Genomic DNA, 25,858 nt, shown 5'->3' on the forward strand with positions numbered 1-25,858 from the left:
TCTGTAACAGTGTGAAGCCCAGTTCTACCAGTATACAGAGAGAGAGACTCACCACGTCTATGATCTGTAACAGTGTGAAGCCCAGTTCCACCAGTATACAGAGAGAGAGACTCACCACGTCTATGATCTGTAACAGTGTGAAGCCCAGTTCCACCAGTATACAGAGAGAGAGACTCACCACGTCTATGATCTGTAACAGTGTGAAGCCCAGTTCTACCAGTATACAGAGAGAGAGACTCACCACGTCTATGATCTGTAACAGTGTGAAGCCCAGTTCTACCAGTATACAGAGAGAGAGACTCACCACGTCTATGATCTGTAACAGTGTGAAGCCCAGTTCTACCAGTATACAGAGAGAGAGACTCACCACGTCTATGATCTGTAACAGTGTGAAGCCCAGTTCTACCAGTATACAGAGAGAGAGACTCACCACGTCTATGATCTGTAACAGTGTGAAGCCCAGTTCTACCAGTATACAGAGAGAGACTCACCACGTCTATGATCTGTAACAGTGTGAAGCCCAGTTCTACCAGTATACAGAGAGAGACTCACCACGTCTATGATCTGTAACAGTGTGAAGCCCAGTTCCACCAGTATACAGAGAGAGACTCACCACGTCTATGATCTGTAACAGTGTGAAGCCCAGTTCTACCAGTATACAGAGAGAGAGACTCACCACGTCTATGATCTGTAACAGTGTGAAGCCCAGTTCCACCAGTATACAGAGAGAGAGACTCACCACGTCTATGATCTGTAACAGTGTGAAGCCCAGTTCCACCAGTATACAGAGAGAGACTCACCACGTCTATGATCTGTAACAGTGTGAAGCCCAGTTCTACCAGTATACAGAGAGAGAGACTCACCACGTCTATGATCTGTAACAGTGTGAAGCCCAGTTCTACCAGTATACAGAGAGAGAGACTCACCACGTCTATGATCTGTAACAGTGTGAAGCCCAGTTCTACCAGTATACAGAGAGACTCACCACGTCTATGATCTGTAACAGTGTGAAGCCCAGTTCCACCAGTATACAGAGAGAGACTCACCACGTCTATGATCTGTAACAGTGTGAAGCCCAGTTCTACCAGTATACAGAGAGAGACTCACCACGTCTATGATCTGTAACAGTGTGAAGCCCAGTTCCACCAGTATACAGAGAGAGAGACTCACCACGTCTATGATCTGTAACAGTGTGAAGCCCAGTTCCACCAGTATACAGAGAGAGACTCACCACGTCTATGATCTGTAACAGTGTGAAGCCCAGTTCCACCAGTATACAGAGAGAGAGACTCACCACGTCTATGATCTGTAACAGTGTGAAGCCCAGTTCCACCAGTATACAGAGAGAGAGACTCACCACGTCTATGATCTGTAACAGTGTGAAGCCCAGTTCTACCAGTATACAGAGAGAGAGACTCACCACGTCTATGATCTGTAACAGTGTGAAGCCCAGTTCCACCAGTATACAGAGAGAGAGACTCACCACGTCTATGATCTGTAACAGTGTGAAGCCCAGTTCTACCAGTATACAGAGAGAGAGACTCACCACGTCTATGATCTGTAACAGTGTGAAGCCCAGTTCTACCAGTATACAGAGAGAGACTCACCACGTCTATGATCTGTAACAGTGTGAAGCCGAGTTCCACCAGTATACAGAGAGAGAGACTCACCACGTCTATGATCTGTAACAGTGTGAAGCCCAGTTCCACCAGTATACAGAGAGAGAGACTCACCACGTCTATGATCTGTAACAGTGTGAAGCCCAGTTCCACCAGTATACAGAGAGAGACTCACCACATCTATGATCTGTAACAGTGTGAAGCCCAGTTCTACCAGTATACAGAGAGAGAGACTCACCACGTCTATGATCTGTAACAGTGTGAAGCCCAGTTCTACCAGTATACAGAGAGAGAGACTCACCACGTCTATGATCTGTAACAGTGTGAAGCCCAGTTCTACCAGTATACAGAGAGAGACTCACCACGTCTATGATCTGTAACAGTGTGAAGCCCAGTTCCACCAGTATACAGAGAGAGACTCACCACGTCTATGATCTGTAACAGTGTGAAGCCCAGTTCCACCAGTATACAGAGAGAGAGACTCACCACGTCTATGATCTGTAACAGTGTGAAGCCCAGTTCTACCAGTATACAGAGAGAGACTCACCACGTCTATGATCTGTAACAGTGTGAAGCCCAGTTCTACCAGTATACAGAGAGAGAGACTCACCACGTCTATGATCTGTAACAGTGTGAAGCCCAGTTCTACCAGTATACAGAGAGAGACTCACCACGTCTATGATCTGTAACAGTGTGAAGCCCAGTTCCACCAGTATACAGAGAGAGAGACTCACCACGTCTATGATCTGTAACAGTGTGAAGCCCAGTTCCACCAGTATACAGAGAGAGAGAGACTCACCACGTCTATGATCTGTAACAGTGTGAAGCCCAGTTCTACCAGTATACAGAGAGAGACTCACCACGTCTATGATCTGTAACAGTGTGAAGCCCAGTTCTACCAGTATACAGAGAGAGAGACTCACCACGTCTATGATCTGTAACAGTGTGAAGCCCAGTTCTACCAGTATACAGAGAGAGAGACTCACCACGTCTATGATCTGTAACAGTGTGAAGCCCAGTTCTACCAGTATACAGAGAGAGACTCACCACGTCTATGATCTGTAACAGTGTGAAGCCCAGTTCTACCAGTATACAGAGAGAGAGACTCACCACGTCTATGATCTGTAACAGTGTGAAGCCCAGTTCTACCAGTATACAGAGAGAGACTCACCACATCTATGATCTGTAACAGTGTGAAGCCCAGTTCTACCAGTATACAGAGAGAGAGACTCACCACGTCTATGATCTGTAACAGTGTGAAGCCCAGTTCCACCAGTATACAGAGAGAGAGACTCACCACGTCTATGATCTGTAACAGTGTGAAGCCCAGTTCCACCAGTATACAGAGAGAGAGACTCACCACGTCTATGATCTGTAACAGTGTGAAGCCCAGTTCTACCAGTATACAGAGAGAGACTCACCACGTCTATGATCTGTAACAGTGTGAAGCCCAGTTCTACCAGTATACAGAGAGAGACTCACCACGTCTATGATCTGTAACAGTGTGAAGCCCAGTTCCACCAGTATACAGAGAGAGAGACTCACCACGTCTATGATCTGTAACAGTGTGAAGCCCAGTTCCACCAGTATACAGAGAGAGAGACTCACCACGTCTATGATCTGTAACAGTGTGAAGCCCAGTTCTACCAGTATACAGAGAGAGACTCACCACGTCTATGATCTGTAACAGTGTGAAGCCCAGTTCCACCAGTATACAGAGAGAGAGACTCACCACGTCTATGATCTGTAACAGTGTGAAGCCCAGTTCCACCAGTATACAGAGAGAGAGACTCACCACGTCTATGATCTGTAACAGTGTGAAGCCCAGTTCTACCAGTATACAGAGAGAGAGACTCACCACGTCTATGATCTGTAACAGTGTGAAGCCCAGTTCTACCAGTATACAGAGAGAGAGACTCACCACGTCTATGATCTGTAACAGTGTGAAGCCCAGTTCCACCAGTATACAGAGAGAGAGACTCACCACGTCTATGATCTGTAACAGTGTGAAGCCCAGTTCTACCAGTATACAGAGAGAGAGACTCACCACGTCTATGATCTGTAACAGTGTGAAGCCCAGTTCTACCAGTATACAGAGAGAGAGACTCACCACGTCTATGATCTGTAACAGTGTGAAGCCCAGTTCTACCAGTATACAGAGAGAGAGACTCACCACATCTATGATCTGTAACAGTGTGAAGCCCAGTTCCACCAGTATACAGAGAGAGAGACTCACCACGTCTATGATCTGTAACAGTGTGAAGCCCAGTTCTACCAGTATACAGAGAGAGAGACTCACCACGTCTATGATCTGTAACAGTGTGAAGCCCAGTTCCACCAGTATACAGAGAGAGAGACTCACCACATCTATGATCTGTAACAGTGTGAAGCCCAGTTCCACCAGTATACAGAGAGAGAGACTCACCACGTCTATGATCTGTAACAGTGTGAAGCCCAGTTCCACCAGTATACAGAGAGAGAGACTCACCACGTCTATGATCTGTAACAGTGTGAAGCCCAGTTCTACCAGTATACAGAGAGAGAGACTCACCACGTCTATGATCTGTAACAGTGTGAAGCCCAGTTCTACCAGTATACAGAGAGAGAGACTCACCACGTCTATGATCTGTAACAGTGTGAAGCCCAGTTCTACCAGTATACAGAGAGAGACTCACCACGTCTATGATCTGTAACAGTGTGAAGCCCAGTTCTACCAGTATACAGAGAGAGACTCACCACGTCTATGATCTGTAACAGTGTGAAGCCCAGTTCCACCAGTATACAGAGAGAGACTCACCACGTCTATGATCTGTAACAGTGTGAAGCCCAGTTCTACCAGTATACAGAGAGAGAGACTCACCACGTCTATGATCTGTAACAGTGTGAAGCCCAGTTCCACCAGTATACAGAGAGAGAGACTCACCACGTCTATGATCTGTAACAGTGTGAAGCCCAGTTCCACCAGTATACAGAGAGAGACTCACCACGTCTATGATCTGTAACAGTGTGAAGCCCAGTTCCACCAGTATACAGAGAGAGAGACTCACCACGTCTATGATCTGTAACAGTGTGAAGCCCAGTTCCACCAGTATACAGAGAGAGAGACTCACCACGTCTATGATCTGTAACAGTGTGAAGCCCAGTTCTACCAGTATACAGAGAGAGAGACTCACCACGTCTATGATCTGTAACAGTGTGAAGCCCAGTTCTACCAGTATACAGAGAGAGAGACTCACCACGTCTATGATCTGTAACAGTGTGAAGCCCAGTTCTACCAGTATACAGAGAGAGACTCACCACGTCTATGATCTGTAACAGTGTGAAGCCCAGTTCTACCAGTATACAGAGAGAGACTCACCACGTCTATGATCTGTAACAGTGTGAAGCCCAGTTCCACCAGTATACAGAGAGAGAGACTCACCACGTCTATGATCTGTAACAGTGTGAAGCCCAGTTCTACCAGTATACAGAGAGAGACTCACCACGTCTATGATCTGTAACAGTGTGAAGCCCAGTTCCACCAGTATACAGAGAGAGACTCACCACGTCTATGATCTGTAACAGTGTGAAGCCCAGTTCTACCAGTATACAGAGAGAGAGACTCACCACGTCTATGATCTGTAACAGTGTGAAGCCCAGTTCTACCAGTATACAGAGAGAGACTCACCACGTCTATGATCTGTAACAGTGTGAAGCCCAGTTCTACCAGTATACAGAGAGAGACTCACCACGTCTATGATCTGTAACAGTGTGAAGCCCAGTTCTACCAGTATACAGAGAGAGAGACTCACCACGTCTATGATCTGTAACAGTGTGAAGCCCAGTTCTACCAGTATACAGAGAGAGAGACTCACCACGTCTATGATCTGTAACAGTGTGAAGCCCAGTTCTACCAGTATACAGAGAGAGAGACTCACCACGTCTATGATCTGTAACAGTGTGAAGCCCAGTTCTACCAGTATACAGAGAGAGAGACTCACCACGTCTATGATCTGTAACAGTGTGAAGCCCAGTTCCACCAGTATACAGAGAGAGAGACTCACCACGTCTATGATCTGTAACAGTGTGAAGCCCAGTTCTACCAGTATACAGAGAGAGAGACTCACCACGTCTATGATCTGTAACAGTGTGAAGCCCAGTTCTACCAGTATACAGAGAGAGACTCACCACGTCTATGATCTGTAACAGTGTGAAGCCCAGTTCCACCAGTATACAGAGAGAGAGACTCACCACGTCTATGATCTGTAACAGTGTGAAGCCCAGTTCTACCAGTATACAGTGAGAGAGAGAGACTCACCACGTCTATGATCTGTAACAGTGTGAAGCCCAGTTCCACCAGTATACAGAGAGAGAGACTCACCACGTCTATGATCTGTAACAGTGTGAAGCCCAGTTCTACCAGTACAGAGAGAGAGACTCACCACGTCTATGATCTGTAACAGTGTGAAGCCCAGTTCTACCAGTATACAGAGAGACTCACCACGTCTATGATCTGTAACAGTGTGAAGCCCAGTTCTACCAGTATACAGAGAGAGAGAGAGAGAGAGAGAGAGAGAGACTCACCACGTCTATGATCTGTAACAGTGTGAAGCCGAGTTCCACCAGTATACAGAGAGAGAGACTCACCACGTCTATGATCTGTAACAGTGTGAAGCCCAGTTCCACCAGTATACAGAGAGAGAGACTCACCACGTCTATGATCTGTAACAGTGTGAAGCCCAGTTCCACCAGTATACAGAGAGAGAGACTCACCACGTCTATGATCTGTAACAGTGTGAAGCCCAGTTCTACCAGTATACAGAGAGAGAGACTCACCACGTCTATGATCTGTAACAGTGTGAAGCCCAGTTCTACCAGTATACAGAGAGAGAGACTCACCACGTCTATGATCTGTAACAGTGTGAAGCCCAGTTCTACCAGTATACAGAGAGAGAGACTCACCACGTCTATGATCTGTAACAGTGTGAAGCCCAGTTCTACCAGTATACAGAGAGAGAGACTCACCACGTCTATGATCTGTAACAGTGTGAAGCCCAGTTCTACCAGTATACAGAGAGAGAGACTCACCACGTCTATGATCTGTAACAGTGTGAAGCCCAGTTCCACCAGTATACAGAGAGAGAGACTCACCACGTCTATGATCTGTAACAGTGTGAAGCCCAGTTCTACCAGTATACAGAGAGAGAGACTCACCACGTCTATGATCTGTAACAGTGTGAAGCCCAGTTCTACCAGTATACAGAGAGAGAGACTCACCACGTCTATGATCTGTAACAGTGTGAAGCCCAGTTCTACCAGTATACAGAGAGAGACTCACCACGTCTATGATCTGTAACAGTGTGAAGCCCAGTTCTACCAGTATACAGAGAGAGAGACTCACCACGTCTATGATCTGTAACAGTGTGAAGCCCAGTTCCACCAGTATACAGAGAGAGAGACTCACCACGTCTATGATCTGTAACAGTGTGAAGCCCAGTTCTACCAGTATACAGAGAGAGACTCACCACGTCTATGATCTGTAACAGTGTGAAGCCCAGTTCTACCAGTATACAGAGAGAGAGACTCACCACGTCTATGATCTGTAACAGTGTGAAGCCCAGTTCTACCAGTATACAGAGAGAGACTCACCACGTCTATGATCTGTAACAGTGTGAAGCCCAGTTACACCAGTATACAGAGAGAGACTCACCACGTCTATGATCTGTAACAGTGTGAAGCCCAGTTCTACCAGTATACAGAGAGAGAGACTCACCACGTCTATGATCTGTAACAGTGTGAAGCCCAGTTCTACCAGTATACAGAGAGAGAGACTCACCACGTCTATGATCTGTAACAGTGTGAAGCCCAGTTCTACCAGTATACAGAGAGAGACTCACCACGTCTATGATCTGTAACAGTGTGAAGCCCAGTTCCACCAGTATACAGAGAGAGAGACTCACCACGTCTATGATCTGTAACAGTGTGAAGCCCAGTTCTACCAGTATACAGAGAGAGAGAGAGAGAGAGAGAGAGAGACTCACCACGTCTATGATCTGTAACAGTGTGAAGCCCAGTTCTACCAGTATACAGAGAGAGAGACTCACCACGTCTATGATCTGTAACAGTGTGAAGCCCAGTTCCACCAGTATACAGAGAGAGAGACTCACCACGTCTATGATCTGTAACAGTGTGAAGCCCAGTTCTACCAGTATACAGAGAGAGACTCACCACATCTATGATCTGTACCAGTGTGAAGCCCAGTTCTACCAGTATACAGAGAGAGACTCACCACGTCTATGATCTGTAACAGTGTGAAGCCCAGTTCCACCAGTATACAGAGAGAGAGACTCACCACGTCTATGATCTGTAACAGTGTGAAGCCCAGTTCTACCAGTATACAGTGAGAGAGAGAGACTCACCACGTCTATGATCTGTAACAGTGTGAAGCCCAGTTCCACCAGTATACAGAGAGAGAGACTCACCACGTCTATGATCTGTAACAGTGTGAAGCCCAGTTCTACCAGTACAGAGAGAGAGACTCACCACGTCTATGATCTGTAACAGTGTGAAGCCCAGTTCTACCAGTATACAGAGAGACTCACCACGTCTATGATCTGTAACAGTGTGAAGCCCAGTTCTACCAGTATACAGAGAGAGAGAGAGAGAGAGAGAGAGAGAGACTCACCACGTCTATGATCTGTAACAGTGTGAAGCCCAGTTCTACCAGTATACAGAGAGAGACTCACCACGTCTATGATCTGTAACAGTGTGAAGCCCAGTTCCACCAGTATACAGAGAGAGAGACTCACCACGTCTATGATCTGTAACAGTGTGAAGCCCAGTTCCACCAGTATACAGAGAGAGAGACTCACCACGTCTATGATCTGTAACAGTGTGAAGCCCAGTTCCACCAGTATACAGAGAGAGAGACTCACCACGTCTATGATCTGTAACAGTGTGAAGCCCAGTTCTACCAGTATACAGAGAGAGAGACTCACCACGTCTATGATCTGTAACAGTGTGAAGCCCAGTTCTACCAGTATACAGAGAGAGAGACTCACCACGTCTATGATCTGTAACAGTGTGAAGCCCAGTTCTACCAGTATACAGAGAGAGAGACTCACCACGTCTATGATCTGTAACAGTGTGAAGCCCAGTTCTACCAGTATACAGAGAGAGAGACTCACCACGTCTATGATCTGTAACAGTGTGAAGCCCAGTTCCACCAGTATACAGAGAGAGAGACTCACCACGTCTATGATCTGTAACAGTGTGAAGCCCAGTTCTACCAGTATACAGAGAGAGAGACTCACCACGTCTATGATCTGTAACAGTGTGAAGCCCAGTTCTACCAGTATACAGAGAGAGACTCACCACGTCTATGATCTGTAACAGTGTGAAGCCCAGTTCTACCAGTATACAGAGAGAGAGACTCACCACGTCTATGATCTGTAACAGTGTGAAGCCCAGTTCTACCAGTATACAGAGAGAGAGACTCACCACGTCTATGATCTGTAACAGTGTGAAGCCCAGTTCTACCAGTATACAGAGAGAGAGACTCACCACGTCTATGATCTGTAACAGTGTGAAGCCCAGTTCCACCAGTATAGGAGCTGAGTCGTTGAACACTGGTCTCTCCAGACGGTTATAGTTAGTCAACAGATCCTTGTACAGCTTCCGCTGGTACTGACCACCAACACAACCTGATGGACAAAGAGATGGAGAGAGAGGAAGAGAGAGATGGAGGGAGAGAGAGAGATTTAAATTGATCATCTAGAAATCCAACATAGAAACCATGAAGGACTAAAACAATCACAATTAACACCTTGTGGACCACACAGAGAGGAGAGAGAGAGGTAGAGAGTGAGAGGGAGAGGAAGAGAGAGAGAGGTAGAGAGGGAGAAAGAGAGAGAGGGAGAGAGAGAGGTAGAAAGGGAGAGGTAGAGAGAGAGAGAAAGAGAGAGGTAGAGAGAGAGAGGTAGAAAGGGAGAGGTAGAGAGAGAGAGAGAGAGAGAGAGAGAGAGAGAGAGAGAGAGAGAGAGAGAGAGAGGTAGAGAGAGAGAGAGAGGTAGAAAGGGAGAGGTAGAGTGAGAGAGAGAGAGAGAGAGAGGGAGAGAGGTTAGATGGAGAGAATAAAGAGAATTGAGAGTTGTGAGAAGAAGAGCAGTAATTCACAGTATGTTCACACCATGACCAACCGTTTGCATAATATAACAGCATTCTCAATTTATTCACAGCAGCAATCCATATTGTTAATCTCAACAGCAACACCCAGAGGATAGACTTTGATTAGAATAACATTACACACTCACTCCCCATTATACACTGTTCTAAATTAACACTGGGATCTGCAATTGTGTTTTACATGGAGGATTGTTGTTACTCATGTTGTATTCACTGTGGATTCATGAAGTGGTTTACACACAATATAATGAGACAGCTGGAAAAATACAGTAACATGAATTAATATTATAATGAAACTGCAGTCTGTCTGTCTGCCTGTCTCTCTGTCTGCCTGTCTGCCTGTCTCTCTGTCTGTCTGTCTGTCTGTCTGTCTGTCTGTCTGTCTGCCTGTCTCTCTGTCTGCCTCTCTGTCTGCCTCTCTGTCTGCCTCTCTGTCTGCCTCTCTGTCTGTCTGTCTGTCTGTCTGTCTGTCTGTCTGTCTGTCTGTCTGTCTGTCTGCCTCTCTGTCTGCCTCTCTGTCTGCCTGCCTGTCTGCCTCTCTGTCTGCCTCTCTGTCTGCCTGCCTGTCTGCCTCTCTATCTCTCACAATATCCCTCTTTTTCTCCATCTCTCTCGGTTAAACACTTCAACGACAATAACATATGTGGTCCCACTGGTGAAATCATCATCACCATCACCATCATTTTCATCATCTATTTTTGACCAACTACAAAGCTATGTTTCTGGTTGTTTGGCCAACTGATTGACGATTCCACTTTCTCAGCTAATTCCTCTAGATTCCTCTAACATCAAGCCACTGGAGTCGTATTGACCAGTGAAGTTGTCACGTCCTGACCATAGAGAGCTCGTATTTTTCTATGGTAGAGTAGGTCAGGGCGTGACTGGGGGGTTTTGTCTAGTTTACATTTTCTATGTTGTGTTCTACTTTCTTCTATGTTGGGGTTTTCGTATGATTCCCAATTAGAGGCAGCTGGTCATCGTTGTCTCTAATTGGGGATCATATTTAAGTAGTTGTTTTCCCCACTTGTGTTTGTGGGAGATCATTTAGAGTTAGTGCATGTTGCACCTCTTCGTCACGGTTTGTTGTTTTGTTTATAGTATGTCTTGCATAGTTTCACATATAAATAAAGATGTGGAACGACACCCACGCTGCACCGTGGTCTCCTTCATATGACGAACGTGACAGAAGTGATGCTCTGATGAGGTTAAAGAGACACATCAATAGATAGTAGAGCTCCATGTCAATGAATCAGTGACTCTGACATGTCGGCACGACACGAAGATTAAACACACGGACGCGGATAAACATGCACACACACCCCCACTGACTATTGAGATGGAGACAATGATGACAGTTATTTCTAGTCTGGTTTCAGAAAATCCTCCTTTCAGGTATTCACTCTAAAACTGTGTAACTCCTCATGACTGAAAAGGCCCTGGTCTTCATCGCTCAACGTCTCCCAAATGACTTTGTTGTCTAATCACACACACACACACACACACACACACACACACACACACACACACACACACACACACACACACCAGCAATTACCAAGGAGGCTAACGAAGATGAGCACGTAATTAAAGGCTTAATGGTTAATTAGCTAACGAGACCAAAATAAACCAAACAAAAGGCCTTCTGCTGAAGAGGGCTGTGTCCCAAATAGTACCCATTTCCCTATGTGTGAGTGTTTGTGTGAGAGTGAGTGAGTGTCAGTGTGAGTGTGTGCACATGCTTGAATGGAACGAGTAAGAGAGGAGAGAGAGAGGAAAGAGAGAGGAGAGAGAGAGGAAAGGGAGAGAACAAAAGTTGGGTTAATGAGTCAGTATATCAGAACAGCTTTAAAGAACACACATAGTATCTTTTCAGCTGAGATCCAAGATGGCCGTTCCAGGCACAGTGAGATCCAAGATGGCCGTTCCAGGCACAGTGAGATCCAAGATGGCCGTTCCAGGCACATTTGTTTATTGTTACTGTTTTGAGGAAATGAGCATCCAGCATTGTGGTAAAAAACATTGAAGTGCATACTCTGCTGTTCTATCATGCCTGCAATGATGTCCAAGGGAGAAAAACAGGGTTGATCATTTGAAGTTGTTACGAGATGTCGCCAAGCCAATAGATGGCGCTGCTGTTATGTGCATCTGAGTGTGATACTATATAGTACTAGTGAACCAAGTTACCATTACTTACTATGCACTGAATGGAGCTGTATGCATGTTACAGTGATGACTTTCTAATCAACAATACCTTGGTCTTGTAGAGAACAAACCGCACACAGAACAGAAGTAACATCTTTGCTGTTGTAATATCACAAACGGACGTGGCACTTTCCCCACTATGGATTGCAGCTTTAAACACTTGTACCAGAACAAAATTATGCTAATCTTTCCTTCCAAAGACAAAAAAAAAAAGTGAACAATAAACATTATATCTTTGATGTCTTCTTCTCCATGGCAACAGGAAACAGGAAACAGACCTGACCTCTGAGGGGTATGGTAGGTCAATCTCAGGTTTCTTTTTCAATCTCTCTATTTTTATTCATCTCTTCACAACTACGAGCTACACAAGGAAATGCCTGCTTCCCAAATTGCACTTTATTCCCTATTTAGTGCACTACTTTAGACCAGGGCCCATGGGGGAATAGGGTGCCATTTGGGACGCAGACGGACACTAGTAGGTTGGGCTGTGTTTGTCTGTGAGGGTCAAACTGAGGCTAACACACACAGGGACTGCTTCCCAAATGGCATTCTAGTCCCTATACGGTGCACTACCATTGACCAAGGGCAGGCCTATAGTGTGCCGTGTAGGGAATAGGCTTCTATTTGGGAAGCAGCCCAGTGTTTCTTCAACACAGCGGTGCCGTTGGGCCAGACGGCACCAGAGACTTCTGTTAAAAGCTTCTTCCACAGAGCATTTTAACAGGTTCAGTAGTGTGTGTGTGTGTGTGTGTGTGTGTGTGTGTGTGTGTGTGTGTGTGTGTGTGTGTGTGTGTGTGTGTGTATCTTCATCAGCAGCTTACATGACATGTTTAAGTGCATCAGGACCTTAAAAGGCAAGGTGCTCTTATTATTAGAATGGGAGTCAGTGTGAGTCCATCTATCTACACAGGTTCAGCAGTGTGAGTCCATCTATCTACACAGGTTCAGCAGTGTGAGTCCATCTATCTACACAGGTTCAGCAGTGAGTCCATCTATCTACACAGGTTCAGCAGTGTGAGTCCATCTATCTACACAGGTTCAGCAGTGTGACTCCATCTATCTACACAGGTTCAGCAGTGTGACTCCATCTATCTACACAGGTTCAGCAGTGTGAGTCCATCTATCTACACAGGTTCAGCAGTGTGAGTCCATCTATCTACACAGGTTCAGCAGTGTGAGTCCATCTATCTACACAGGTTCAGCAGTGTGAGTCCATCTATCTACACAGGTTCAGCAGTGTGAGTCCATCTATCTACACAGGTTCAGCAGTGTGACTCCATCTATCTACACAGGTTCAGCAGTGTGAGTCCATCTATCTACACAGGTTCAGCAGTGTGAGTCCATCTATCTACACAGGTTCAGCAGTGTGAGTCCATCTATCTACACAGGTTCAGCAGTGTGAGTCCATCTATCTACACAGGTTCAGCAGTGTGACTCCATCTATCTACACAGGTTCAGCAGTGTGACTCCATCTATCTACACAGGTTCAGCAGTGTGACTCCATCTATCTACACAGGTTCAGCAGTGTGAGTCCATCTATCTACACAGGTTCAGCAGTGTGACTCCATCTATCTACACAGGTTCAGCAGTGTGAGTCCATCTATCTACACAGGTTCAGCAGTGTGACTCCATCTATCTACACAGGTTCAGCAGTGTGACTCCATCTATCTACACAGGTTCAGCAGTGTGACTCCATCTATCTACACAGGTTCAGCAGTGTGAGTCCATCTATCTACACAGGTTCAGCAGTGTGAGTCCATCGATCTACACAGGTTCAGCAGTGTGAGTCCATCTATCTACACAGGTTCAGCAGTGTGAGTCCATCTATCTACACAGGTTCAGCAGTGTGACTCCATCTATCTACACAGGTTCAGCAGTGTGACTCCATCTATCTACACAGGTTCAGCAGTGTGAGTCCATCTATCTACACAGGTTCAGCAGTGTGAGTCCATCGATCTACACAGGTTCAGCAGTGTGAGTCCATCTATCTACACAGGTTCAGCAGTGTGAGTCCATCTATCTACACAGGTTCAGCAGTGTGAGTCCATCTATCTACACAGGTTCAGCAGTGTGAGTCCATCTGTCTACACAGGTTCAGCAGTGTGAGTCCATCTATCTACACAGGTTCAGCAGTGTGACTCCATCTATCTACACAGGTTCAGCAGTGTGAGTCCATCTATCTACACAGGTTCAGCAGTGTGAGTCCATCTATCTACACAGGTTCAGCAGTGTGAGTCCATCGATCTACACAGGTTCAGCAGTGTGAGTCCATCTATCTACACAGGTTCAGCAGTGTGAGTCCATCTATCTACACAGGTTCAGCAGTGTGAGTCCATCTATCTACACAGGTTCAGCAGTGTGAGTCCATCTATCTACACAGGTTCAGCAGTGTGAGTCCATCTATCTACACAGGTTCAGCAGTGTGAGTCCATCGATCTACACAGGTTCAGCAGTGTGAGTCCATCTATCTACACAGGTTCAGCAGTGTGAGTCCATCTATCTACACAGGTTCAGCAGTGTGAGTCCATCTATCTACACAGGTTCAGCAGTGTGAGTCCATCTATCTACACAGGTTCAGCAGTGTGAGTCCATCTATCTACACAGGTTCAGCAGTGTGTGCGTAGACAGTGTGTTTAATGCTTTGTAATATGACATGTGTATATGATGAAATAGTATGTCAAATGAATAGTATGTAAAAGTGTGTGTGTGTGTGTGTGTGTGTGTGTGTGTGTGTGTGTGTGTGTGTGTGTGTGTGTGTGTGTGTGTGTGTGTGTGTGTGTGTGTGTGGTCTTGTTCTTCTATCCTTGTGGGGACCAAAAATCCCCACAATTCCCCACAAGGATAATAAAACAAGGCAAATTCTCCCTCGTGGGGACTTTTCCCACATCCCCATGAGGACGAAGTTAATTTTAAGATTAGGGGTTAGGTTTAGGGTTAGAATTAGGGTTAGGGGTTAGAATTAGGGTTAGAATTAGGGTTAGGGGTTAGAATTAGTCTTAGGGGTTAGAATTAGGGTTAGGGGTTAGAATTAGTCTTAGGGGTTAGAATTAGGGTTAGGGGTTAGAATTAGTCTTAGGGGTGAGAATTAGGGTTAGGGGTTAGAATTAGGGTTAGGGGTTAGAATTAGGGTTAGTGGTTAGGTTTAGGAGTTAGGTGTCGGGTTAGGGTTAGGTCAAATAGGATTTTGAATGTAAATTAATTTTAGGTCCCCACAAGGATAGAAGAACATAACGTGTGTGTGTGTGTGTGTGTGTGTGCGCGCGCGTAGAATACGTCATATAGTTAAGGATTGTTACATGCGGCCTGTCTTTCTGTGCACATAATGACATACTTTTCCCTTTGACATGAATGCTTTCCTGTAGTTGAAGCCTGTTACTAAGGATTATTATACCCACACAGACAAGACCTTACAAGGTCTAATCAGCCATTATGGAAACACAAGCACACATATCCTGTTATATCATGCAACATCTCAAGTAACAGGATGAAGGCCACATTCATTCACCCATGAATGATTGTCTGATGATTGGAAAGATGTCTTATCGTCTTATATCATCTTTGTAACGACCTGTTCTTTAACGATACTTCATCACAGAAGATGTTCTGATGATAATGAAGTGAATTTATGTACCTCCTTTCATCTAGGTCCAGCGGTGGAAAAAGTAACCAGTCGTCATACTTGAGTGAAAGTAAAGATACCGTAATAGAAAATGACTCATGTAAAAAAGTGAGTCACCCAGTAAAATACTATTTGAGTAAAAGTATTTTCTTTTAAATATACTTAAGTATCACAGGTAAATGTAATTGCTAAAATATACTTAAGTATCAAAAGTTAAAGTAAAAGTATAAATCATTTCAAATTCCTTATATTAAGCAAACCAGACAGCACCATTTTCTTGTTATTTTAATGTACGGATAGCCAGGGGGCACACTCCAACACTCAGACCTCATTTACAGACCAAGCATATGTGCTTAGTGAGTCTGTCAGATCAGAGGCTGGATGGATGACCTTATCTCTTGATAAGTGAGTGAATTGGACTATTTTCCTGTCCTGGGAAAATGTATGGAGTAAAAAGTACATAATTTTCTTTAGGAATGTAGTGAAGTAAAAGTTTAAAAAATATATATATAGTAGGCCTCCCTAGTAGTGCAGTGGTCTAAGGCACTGCATCACAGCGGTCTAAGGCACTGCATCACAGCGGTCTAAGGCACTGCATCACAGCTGTCTAAGGCACTGCATCACAGCTGTCTAAGGCAGTGGTCTAAGGCACTGCATCACAGTGGTCTAAGGCAGTGGTCTAAGGCACTGCATCACAGCGGTCTAAGGCACTGCATCACAGCGGTCTAAGGCACTGCATCACAGCGGTCTAAGGCACTGCATCACAGCGGTCTAAGGCACTGCATCACAGCGGTCTAAGGCACTGCATCACAACGGTCTAAGGCACTGCATCACAGCGGTCTAAGGCACTGCATCACAGCGGTCTAAGGCACTGCATCACAGCGGTCTAAGGCAGTGGTCTAAGGCACTGCATCACAGCGGTCTAAGGCACTGCATCACAGCGGTCTAAGGCACTGCATCACAGCGGTCTAAGGCAGTGGTCTAAGGCACTGCATCACAGTGGTCTAAGGCACTGCATCACAGCGGTCTAAGGCACTGCATCACAGCGGTCTAAGGCAGCGGTCTAAGGCACTGCATCACAGCGGTCTAAGGCAGCGGTCTAAGGCACTGCATCACAGCGGTCTAAGACACTGCATCACAGCGGTCTAAGGCAGCGGTCTAAGGCAGCGGTCTAAGGCACTGCATCACAGCGGTCTAAGGCAGCGGTCTAAGGCAGCGGTCTAAGGCACTGCATCACAGCCTTAGCTGCGTTACTACATATCCTGGTCCCATACCGGGCTGTGTTGCAGTTGGCTGCGACCTGGAAACCCCTGAGGCGACACAAAATTGTCTCAGCGTCATCTGGGTTACGGAAGGGTTTGGGATGTCCTTGTCCCATAGTGCTCTAGCGACTCCTGTGGCGGGCCGGGAACATGCAGGCTGACCCGGTTGCCAGTTGGACGGTGTTTCCTCCGACACATTGGTGAGGCTGGCTTCCGGGTTAAGTGTGCCAAGTGTCAAGAAGCAGGAGGACGCACGGCTCTCGACCTTTCGCCTCTCCCGAGTCCATACGGGAGTTGCAGCGATGGGACAAGACTGTAACTACCAATTGGATATGACGAAAAAGGGTTAAAAAATGTTTTTATAATAATAAATAAATAATGTATATACAGTAAATATACATTTAAAGTACAGATACCCCCCAAAGATCTTAAGTAGTACTTTCAAGTATTTTTACACCACTGCCTAGGCCCTATGTCTCAGATCACGGTGTATTATGGGATGTACCTCAGCCCAATCTATCCCATTATACTTGTCAATATTGTAGCGAAGTCAGTCCAGACCAGGGCTGGAACCTGGGACCTTGAGATTGTCAACCCAGCACCTTACTATAGCTGTAACGCCAAGAGATCTGAACCTCTTGGCTAGGTCGCTAGGTGTTAGTTCTAGGTCGCTACTATATTCAGGGAACACGTATTGAAAAGTACATTAGATGAATACAGGATTAGCTTGAATACACACATTTGCTGTCATAAATAAATGAATAACCATGACCTTGTCTGGATTAAAGCAACATCCTAGACTGTTCTAGTGAACCAGATTGAATCAGAGAGTAACAGGAAATCCTGTCTCTTTGTTAATATTAAATCACCTAATGTGATTTCTGTGAAAGTCTGAGGGCGTCCCAAATTGCACCTAGTCAAAAGTAGTGCACTATTAATGGAATAGGGGGCCTTTTCAGATGCAGCCTTTGGACGTTTGTTGTGTACTTCAGAGATGAAAATCCCTGGCTCATAACCAGGTCATAAAGGCAAAAAAATAGGGCAGGATTATACACTGATGGGCCCCGTCCCAAATGGCACCCTATTGGCCCATAGGGCTCTGTTCAAAAACAGTGCACTATGTAGCGAATAGGATGCTATTTGGGACACAGATATATACACTGTAACGTAATATAACCAGGGACCTAGTTTAGGATTCCTCCCCTTTCCCTCTCTCTTCTCCTCCCCTTTCCCCCTTCTCTTTTCCTCCTCCTTCCCCCATCTCTTCTCCTCCTCCTTCCCCCATCTCTTCTCCTCCTCCTTCCCCCATCTCTCCTCCTCTTTCTCCCTCATTCCCTCCATCTCTTCTCCTCCTCCTTCCCCCATCTCTCCTCCTCTTTCTCCCTCATTCCCCCATCTGTTCTCCTCCTCCTTCCCCCATCTCTCCTCCTCTTTCTCCCTCATTCCCCCATCTCTTCTCCTCCTCCTTCCCCCATCTCTCCTCCTCTTTCTCCCTCATTCCCTCCATCTCTTCTCCTCCTCCTTCCCCCATCTCTCCTCCTCTTTCTCCCTCATTCCCTCCATCTCTTCTCCTCCTCCTTCCCCCATCTCTCCTCCTCTTTCTCCCTCATTCCCCCATCTCTTCTCCTCCTCCTTCCCCCATCTCTCCTCCTCTTTCTCCCTCATTCCCCCATCTCTTCTCCTCCTCCTTCCCCCATCTCTCCTCCTCCTTCTCCCTCATTCCCTCCATCTCTTCTCCTCCTCCTTCCCCCATCTCTCCTCCTCTTTCTCCCTCATTCCCTCCATCTCTTCCTCCTACTATCACCTCATGGTGACATCATTTCACAATGTTTATTACATAAACCAATCCACCATCAGAGACCAACCAACATAGCCAAGGAACTACAAAACAATCACCTACAACAAATGGCTCCCGTCTCTCAGTTTCACTGCATTAGGTTCCCTTCATAACTCCAATGGCCATACGAGAGAAACGTCTTAGATCAACACCATTCAGTTGTGTTGTACTATTGGGCACGAGGCTATTGTTACGATGAAGCAGCCAGTTTAAGTGCACTGCTGCCTTCCAATACAATCTAAACAGGCAAATGTTACAGCGTCAACGATCATCTGTGATATGTTATTCCCTGGATGTTTCCATTCTGTCAGATGATGATAGTTGTTGACGGTAGTGAAATCAGATGGAGAATACATACCCAACCGCATTCTAAATGCAATCACCGTGGTTACGTCTAGACAGGCCAACCGCTGAACTAAATGACAATCTACAAGATACATGTTCTGTTCATTCACCAGACCTCATGTTTCAGGATTGGCACAGTGTAAAATGTACATACACGACCGCAATGAATTCCATTATCCAGAATCACACTCATTTGTCTCCAGAATGTCAACATGAAAGATTGCCACTCGCATCTAGGGAAATCATGCCTTGACATTCTCCGTCTAACAAACAGGGGTTGCTATGATGTGGTGGGCCGACCACCTTTGATAAAGCACTATGTCATACAAGAGTTGATCAACTATAGACCAGCGATGTAAATGCCAGCCTGGCTATTACCGACATAAAGGTGCCTTTTGAGACGCAGTCATAGACAGGGGGTTGTTGGGATGCGTCATCCTCTCACAGGGCCAGGAGTGTTTCCACACCACATGACCTGATAAATAGCATGTAACTGGGGCCCAGAGGTTTTACCAGGTCAGGGCACATAGCCTTGTCCCAGTTCCATTTGTGACAACCCTTGTATACTGTACTTTTGGAAAGTATTCAGACCCATTGACTTTTTCCACATTTTGTTACGTTACAGCCTTATTCTAAAATTGATCAAATCTTTTTTTTTCAGTAATCTACACACAATAGCACATAATGACAAAGATAAAACAGGTTTTTCGAATTTTTTTGCAAATGTATTAAAAATAGAAAAATAAATAAGTTATTTACATAAGTATTCAGACCATTTGCTATGAGACTCAAAATTGAGCTCAGGTGCATCCTGTTTCCATTGATCATCCTTGAGATCAACCTGTGGTAAATTCAATTGATTGGACATTATTTGGAAAGGCACACACCTGTCTATATAAGGTCCCAGAGTTGACAGTGCATGTCAGAGCAAAAACCAAGCCATGAGGTCGAAAGAATTGTCCGTAGAGCTCAGAGACAGGATTTTGTTGAGGCACAGATCTGGGGAAGGGTACCAAAAACTTTTTGCAGCATTGAAGTTCCCCAAGAACACAGTGGCCTCCATTATTCTTAAATGGAAGAAGTTTGGAACCACCAAGACTCTTCCTAAAGCTGGCCGCCCAGCCAAACTGAGCAATCGGTTGAGAAGTGCCTTGGTCAGGGAGGTGACCAAGAACCCGATGGTCACTCTGACAGAGCTCTAGAGTTCCTTTGTGGAGATGGGAGAACCTTCCTGAAGGACAACCATCTCTGCAGCACTCCACCAATCAGGCCTTTATGGTAGAGTGGCCAGACAGAAGTCATTCCTCAGTAAAAGACACATGACAGCCCGCTTGGAGTTTGCCAAAAGGCACCTAAAGACTCTCAGACCATGAGAAACAAAATTATCTGGTCTGATGAAACCAAAATTGAACTCTTTGGGCTGAATGCCAAGCGTCACGTCTGGAGGAAACCTGGCACCATCCCTACGATAACGCATGCTGGTGGCAGCATCATGCTGTGGGGATGTTTTTCAGCGGCAGGAACTGGGAGACTAAGCAGGCTTGAGGCAAAGATTAATCAAAGAAAGATCCTTGATGAAATCCTGCTCCAGAGCGAGGTTCACCTTCCAACAGGACAACGACTCTAAGCACACAGCCAAGACACGCAGAAGTGGCTTCGGGACAAGTCTCTGTATGTCCTTGAGAGCCCAGCCAGAGCCCAGACTTGAACCCGATCGAACATGTCTGGAGAGACCTGAAAATAGCTGTGCAGCAACGCTCCCAATCCAACCTGACAGAGCTTGAGAGGATCTGCAGAGAAGAATGGGAGAACGTCCCCAAATACAGGAATGCCAAGCTTGTAGAGTCATACCCAAGAAGACTTGAGGCTGTAATTGCTGCCAAAGGTGCTTCAACAAAATATTGAGTAAAAGGTCTGAATACTTATGTAAGTTTTCTATTTTTAATACATTTGCAAACATTTCTAAAAAACAGTTTTTGCTTTGTCCCTAAGGGGTATTGTGTGTAGATTGATGAGGGGGAAAAAAACAATTGAATCAATTTTAGAATAAGTCTGTAAAGCAACAAAATGTGGAAAAGGTCAAGGGGTCTGGATACTTTCTGAATGCACTGTATGTCATTGTCACACCAAACAAACTGAGTGTTAAGGAGTTAACAATATACTGTAGCAGAAGCAGATATGGAAGTCAGGATACATATGGGAAGTGTATGGGGTTCATTTCTGTGTCAACCTCTTATAATGACACACTGTATGGCTCAGCTAAAACACCATAACATGAGTCATACATGTTCAACATCACAGTTTAACTGACCCTTTACATGTCATATCCAAGACACACCACACCACATCTGTCTAAAGCCCTGAGGCCAGTCACTAAGCTGAGATATTTCCATCTAAATTAAATCCATCACAGATCTCTCAGAGGTCAGAGGTTACGGGTTAAACCCAACCAGCTTTTCATCACTGACGGGGAATAAACAACCACCAGAGGTTCCAGGATACCAGTTTGGGCTTTCCTCCATCCTAGAAAGTGTCGTGTGACCTCTTTACAGTGTGTTGTTTTACACAACAACAAAAAGCAAGGGACACCATTGTGATTAAAAGACCAACTCGACATGTTTCAAATCCCCACAAGTAGAGGCTCAGAGAAGACAACCCTATAAACCTGCTATTAACTTCTGTAGTTCTTTCTTTTCATTGACTAACAAAACAGAGAACAGAACAACACCATTAGAACTATTCTGAGGAGGATGAGAATCTCCTAAAAATGGTTCCAGAATCTCATTGTAAAAAAACGAATTTTAGAATCAGATATCACCAGGGAGAGCCAAACCAGGAAATGTGTTCCAAATGGCACCCTATTCCCTATATAGTGCAGTACTTTAGACCAGAACCCTATAGGACCTATGGGCCCTTGTCAAAAGTAGTGCACTATAAAGGAAATAGGGTTCCATTTGGTATGCAGACAAGATCAGAACGGGAACCAATAACAAGGGGTTGGGGTCACAGACATTAAGAAGAACCAATAACAAGGGGGTGGGGTCACAGACATTAAGAAGAACCAATAACAAGGGGGTGGGGTCACAGACATTAAGAAGAACCAATAACAAGGGGGTGGGGTCACAGACATTAAGAAGAACCAATAACAAGGGGGTGGGGTCACAGACATTAAGAAGAACCAATAACAAGGGGGTGGGGTCACAAACATTCAGAAGAACCAATAACAAGGGGGTGGGGTCACAAACATTCAGAAGAACCAATAACAAGGGGGTGGGGTCACAAACATTAAGAAGAACCAATAACAAGGGGGTGGGGTCACAAACATTAAGAAGAACCAATAACAAGGGGGTGGGGTCACAAACATTAAGAAGAACCAATAACAAGGGGGTGGGGTCACAAACAATAAGAATATCAATAGATTTAGCTGCTGTATCGTTCAACCTAAAACGTTTTATTGACAAAATAAAACAAATGTAACAATCCAAACCTTCTGCCTGATACCATCTAAAATACATGGTGTCAATATTTATCATTTAGTGATAAAATACATGGTGTCAATATTTATCATTTACTGATAAAATACATGGTGTCAATATTTATCATTTACTGATAAAATACATGGTGTCAATATTTATCATTTAGTGATAAAATACATGGTGTCAATATTTATCATTTACTGATAAAATACATGGTGTCAATATTTATCATTTACTGAAGATTGAGGCTGACAACATTCCTCTAATTGATATTACACAATCTTCACAACAGAAAGCAGGAAATACGCACTTTGAATTGTACTTCCAAAATCATTGGACAAACTTTTGATTTCAGACCCCAGAAAAGGTGTAATTGAGAGAGATTGGAGGTGATTTTAAAAACGTTCAGATCCATCTCACAGTAGACAGAAAGATGATTGGATACCTAAATGATGATTCCTGTGTATGATGGATGGAGGTTGGTTCAAAAGGCTAAGGTGAGGTACAACATACTAAACCAACAATCCCTCAAATCCTCAACTCTCAGAGTCCACTGGCTATCACAGGTTCATGGAGGGAATCCTCAACTCTCAGAGCCCACTGGCTATCACAGGTTCATGGAGGGAATCCTCAACTCTCAGAGCCCACTGGCTATCACAGGTTCATGGAGGGAATCCTCAACTCTCAGAGCCCACTGGCTATCCCAGGTTCATGGAGGGAATCCTCAACTCTCAGAGTCCACTGGCTATCACAGGTTCATGGAGGGAATCCTCAACTCTCAGAGCCCACTGGCTATCCCAGGTTCATGGAGGGAATCCTCAACTCTCAGAGTCCACTGGCTATCACAGGTTCATGGAGGGAATCCTCAACTCTCAGAGCCCACTGGCTATCACAGGTTCATGGAGGGAATCCTCAACTCTACAGCCGTATTGATGATTGACAATAGACTGCTTTTGCCAGACGTGGTGGTGTCTTTGGCTCTGTGTGTGTCAGTGTGTGTGTAGGTTAAGGGCTGGTCAGGAAGCATTTCATGGTAAAGCCTACACTTGTTGTGTTCCGCACATGTGATCAAATATGTACATGTAGGTAAGGCTGAACGGGACTAGGCAATCAGGACAGGTTTAAACAGTAACAGCAGAGAATGGAGAGGGTGAAAGTGTGTGTGTGTGTGTGTGTGTGTGTGTGTGTGTGTGTGTGTGTGTGTGTGTGTGTGTGTGAGGAGTCAATATGTATGTGTGTGTTTTGTGTGTGTGAGCGTATGCAGTGTGTGTGTGTGAGTGTGAGCGTGTGTGTGTGTGTGTGTGTGTGTGTGTGTGTGTGTGTGTGAGCCTATGTAGTGTGTGTGTATGTTGGAGTGTCAGTATGTGTGAGTGTGTGGGTAGAGTCAAGTGAGTGTGTGGGTAGAGTGTAGTAAGTGTGTGGGTAGAGTCTAGTGAGTGTGTGGGTAGAGTCTAGTGAGTGTGTGGGTAGAGTCTAGTGAGTGTGTGGGTAGAGTCTAGTGAGTGTGTGGGTAGAGTCTAGTGAGTGTGTGGGTAGAGTCTAGTGAGTGTGTGGGTAGAGTGTAGTGAGTGTGTGGGTAGAGTCTAGTGAGTGTGTGGGTAGAGTGTAGTAAGTGTGTGGGTAGAGTCTAGTGAGTGTGTGGGTAGAGTCTAGAGAGTGTGTGGGTAGAGTCCAGTGAGTGTGTTGGTAGAGTCTAGTGAATGTGTTGGTAGAGTCTAGTGAGTGTGTGGGTAGAGTCCAGTGAGTGTGTGGGTAGAGTCCAGTGAGTGTGTGGGTAGAGTCCAGTGAGTGTGTGGGTAGAGTCTAGTGAGTGTGTGGGTAGAGTCTAGTGCAAAAAAAACATAAATGCAAATAGTCCTGGTGGTCATTTGATTAATTGTTCATCAGTATTATGTTCAGGTGCCTAATGTGTCCCAAATGGCACCATATTCCCTATATAATGCATTACTTTAGACCAGAGGGAATAGGGCTAATTTTGGGACTGACCCAGCCTAGGTAGGGAATGGAGTGTAAAATAAATCAATATAAATCGAATGAACCCAAATGGATCAATTAAAAGGCCTACATGAAAAACGAAATGTAGCCGATGGTCTAAACATAAAATAGTGTTTAATGTTTCACCGCCCTCTCTCGATCCCGGACCTCTTGGCATGGATTCCTCAATCCAGTCCTGCCAGATGATCGTGCTCTGGCTGAGATCTAGGATATTGCTCCCTCTCGGGATATTGGTTTTAGCGCGTGCCTGTGCCTCCCCGCCCCAGCTCTTTCAGACACACACACACACACACACCAGATGTTACCGGAGTATTAAGGAGGTCAGGGTGCCGGAGAGTACACACACACGCCAACGAGGAAGGATTTGACAGCTCTAAATCGACAGGTCGTGAGATGGATAGCCTTCATTATGATAACATCTGTGTTACTCACTTCTACATGTTTCGCAATTCGGGATACATCTCTGGATCATGTCAATACCATTGTTTTCCCACTTTTTTTCATAACGTTCCATTATTTTATTTCCCTTAAAAGTATTACCATACAATTAAATAATATACAAGTATCCTATTCATTGGGTTTATGTATTGATTTTATAGTGCACAAATGGCATAGGCAAATGGAATGACCAGTTATTGATGTAAACACATCACGATACCGATGGGTGTTTAATTTTAATCTCTCAATAGACTTCTATGCACTGACAGTTGTTTCTTTCTGCGTAAAATATGCTAAATATATATACCTTTAAAGCAGAACGCCGTCCACAGGTAAACAGCGGTACATACATATCCAAAACACTTCCGATGACGCATCGTACTTGTGGAATTAGAATCCTTCTTCTGCGCGCAGAGATCAAACTTCTGCTCGAGGAGGACGCTGCGACTCTTCTGACAGACGCTGGAGGTACCTTTGGCGCGCACCCCCCTCTCTCTCTGTCCCTCTCTCTCTCTCTCTCTCTCTCTCTCTCTCGCATACGTTGTTAGAGAGTGCAATGGAAGTGGAAATCCATTTAGCGTTTGTAAACTGTCACAACTTCACTAAACTCAAACGCAGAAGCACAAATTATTCTCTCTCTGTAGTTGCCTTTTCTCATTCATTCCCTTTCACTCTGTATTTATTTAGTAAGGAACTCCGGACGCGGGGTTAAACATTTGCTCCACAGGTCAGGCAATTCACCCCGTTTGCGATCACGATGGACTGGAAAGCCCACAATCACCGTTCTCCTGTCAGCTGATACTGGGTGACACAACCAGCTATGCCAGTGCATGCCAGTGTGCCCTCTTGGTAAATCGGTCGCGTTCTGCTGCTCAAACGTTGCACGCGTCAACCAGTGCCAC

At 45.2% G+C, this 25,858-nt stretch overlaps 1 protein-coding gene across 1 annotated transcript in view; it reads right to left on the reverse strand.

The window, feature by feature from the left end:
• Positions 1 to 25,858, reverse strand: part of LOC106610372 (neuronal acetylcholine receptor subunit alpha-7) — a 78,661-nt gene extending 52,803 nt beyond the window's left edge. Inside the window, exons 1-2 of the mRNA XM_082974076.1 lie at positions 25,264 to 25,858; positions 9,162 to 9,301 (exon numbers count right to left, since the gene is read on the reverse strand). Coding sequence (XP_082830202.1) covers positions 9,162 to 9,301; positions 25,264 to 25,333 — 210 coding nt within the window. The 5' untranslated portion in view covers positions 25,334 to 25,858. The remainder of the gene's footprint in view (positions 1 to 9,161; positions 9,302 to 25,263) is intronic.

This window comes from Salmo salar, chromosome 04 (assembly GCF_965601325.2).
Source record: "Salmo salar chromosome 04, fSalSal1, whole genome shotgun sequence".
Lineage (NCBI taxonomy): Eukaryota > Metazoa > Chordata > Actinopteri > Salmoniformes > Salmonidae > Salmo > Salmo salar.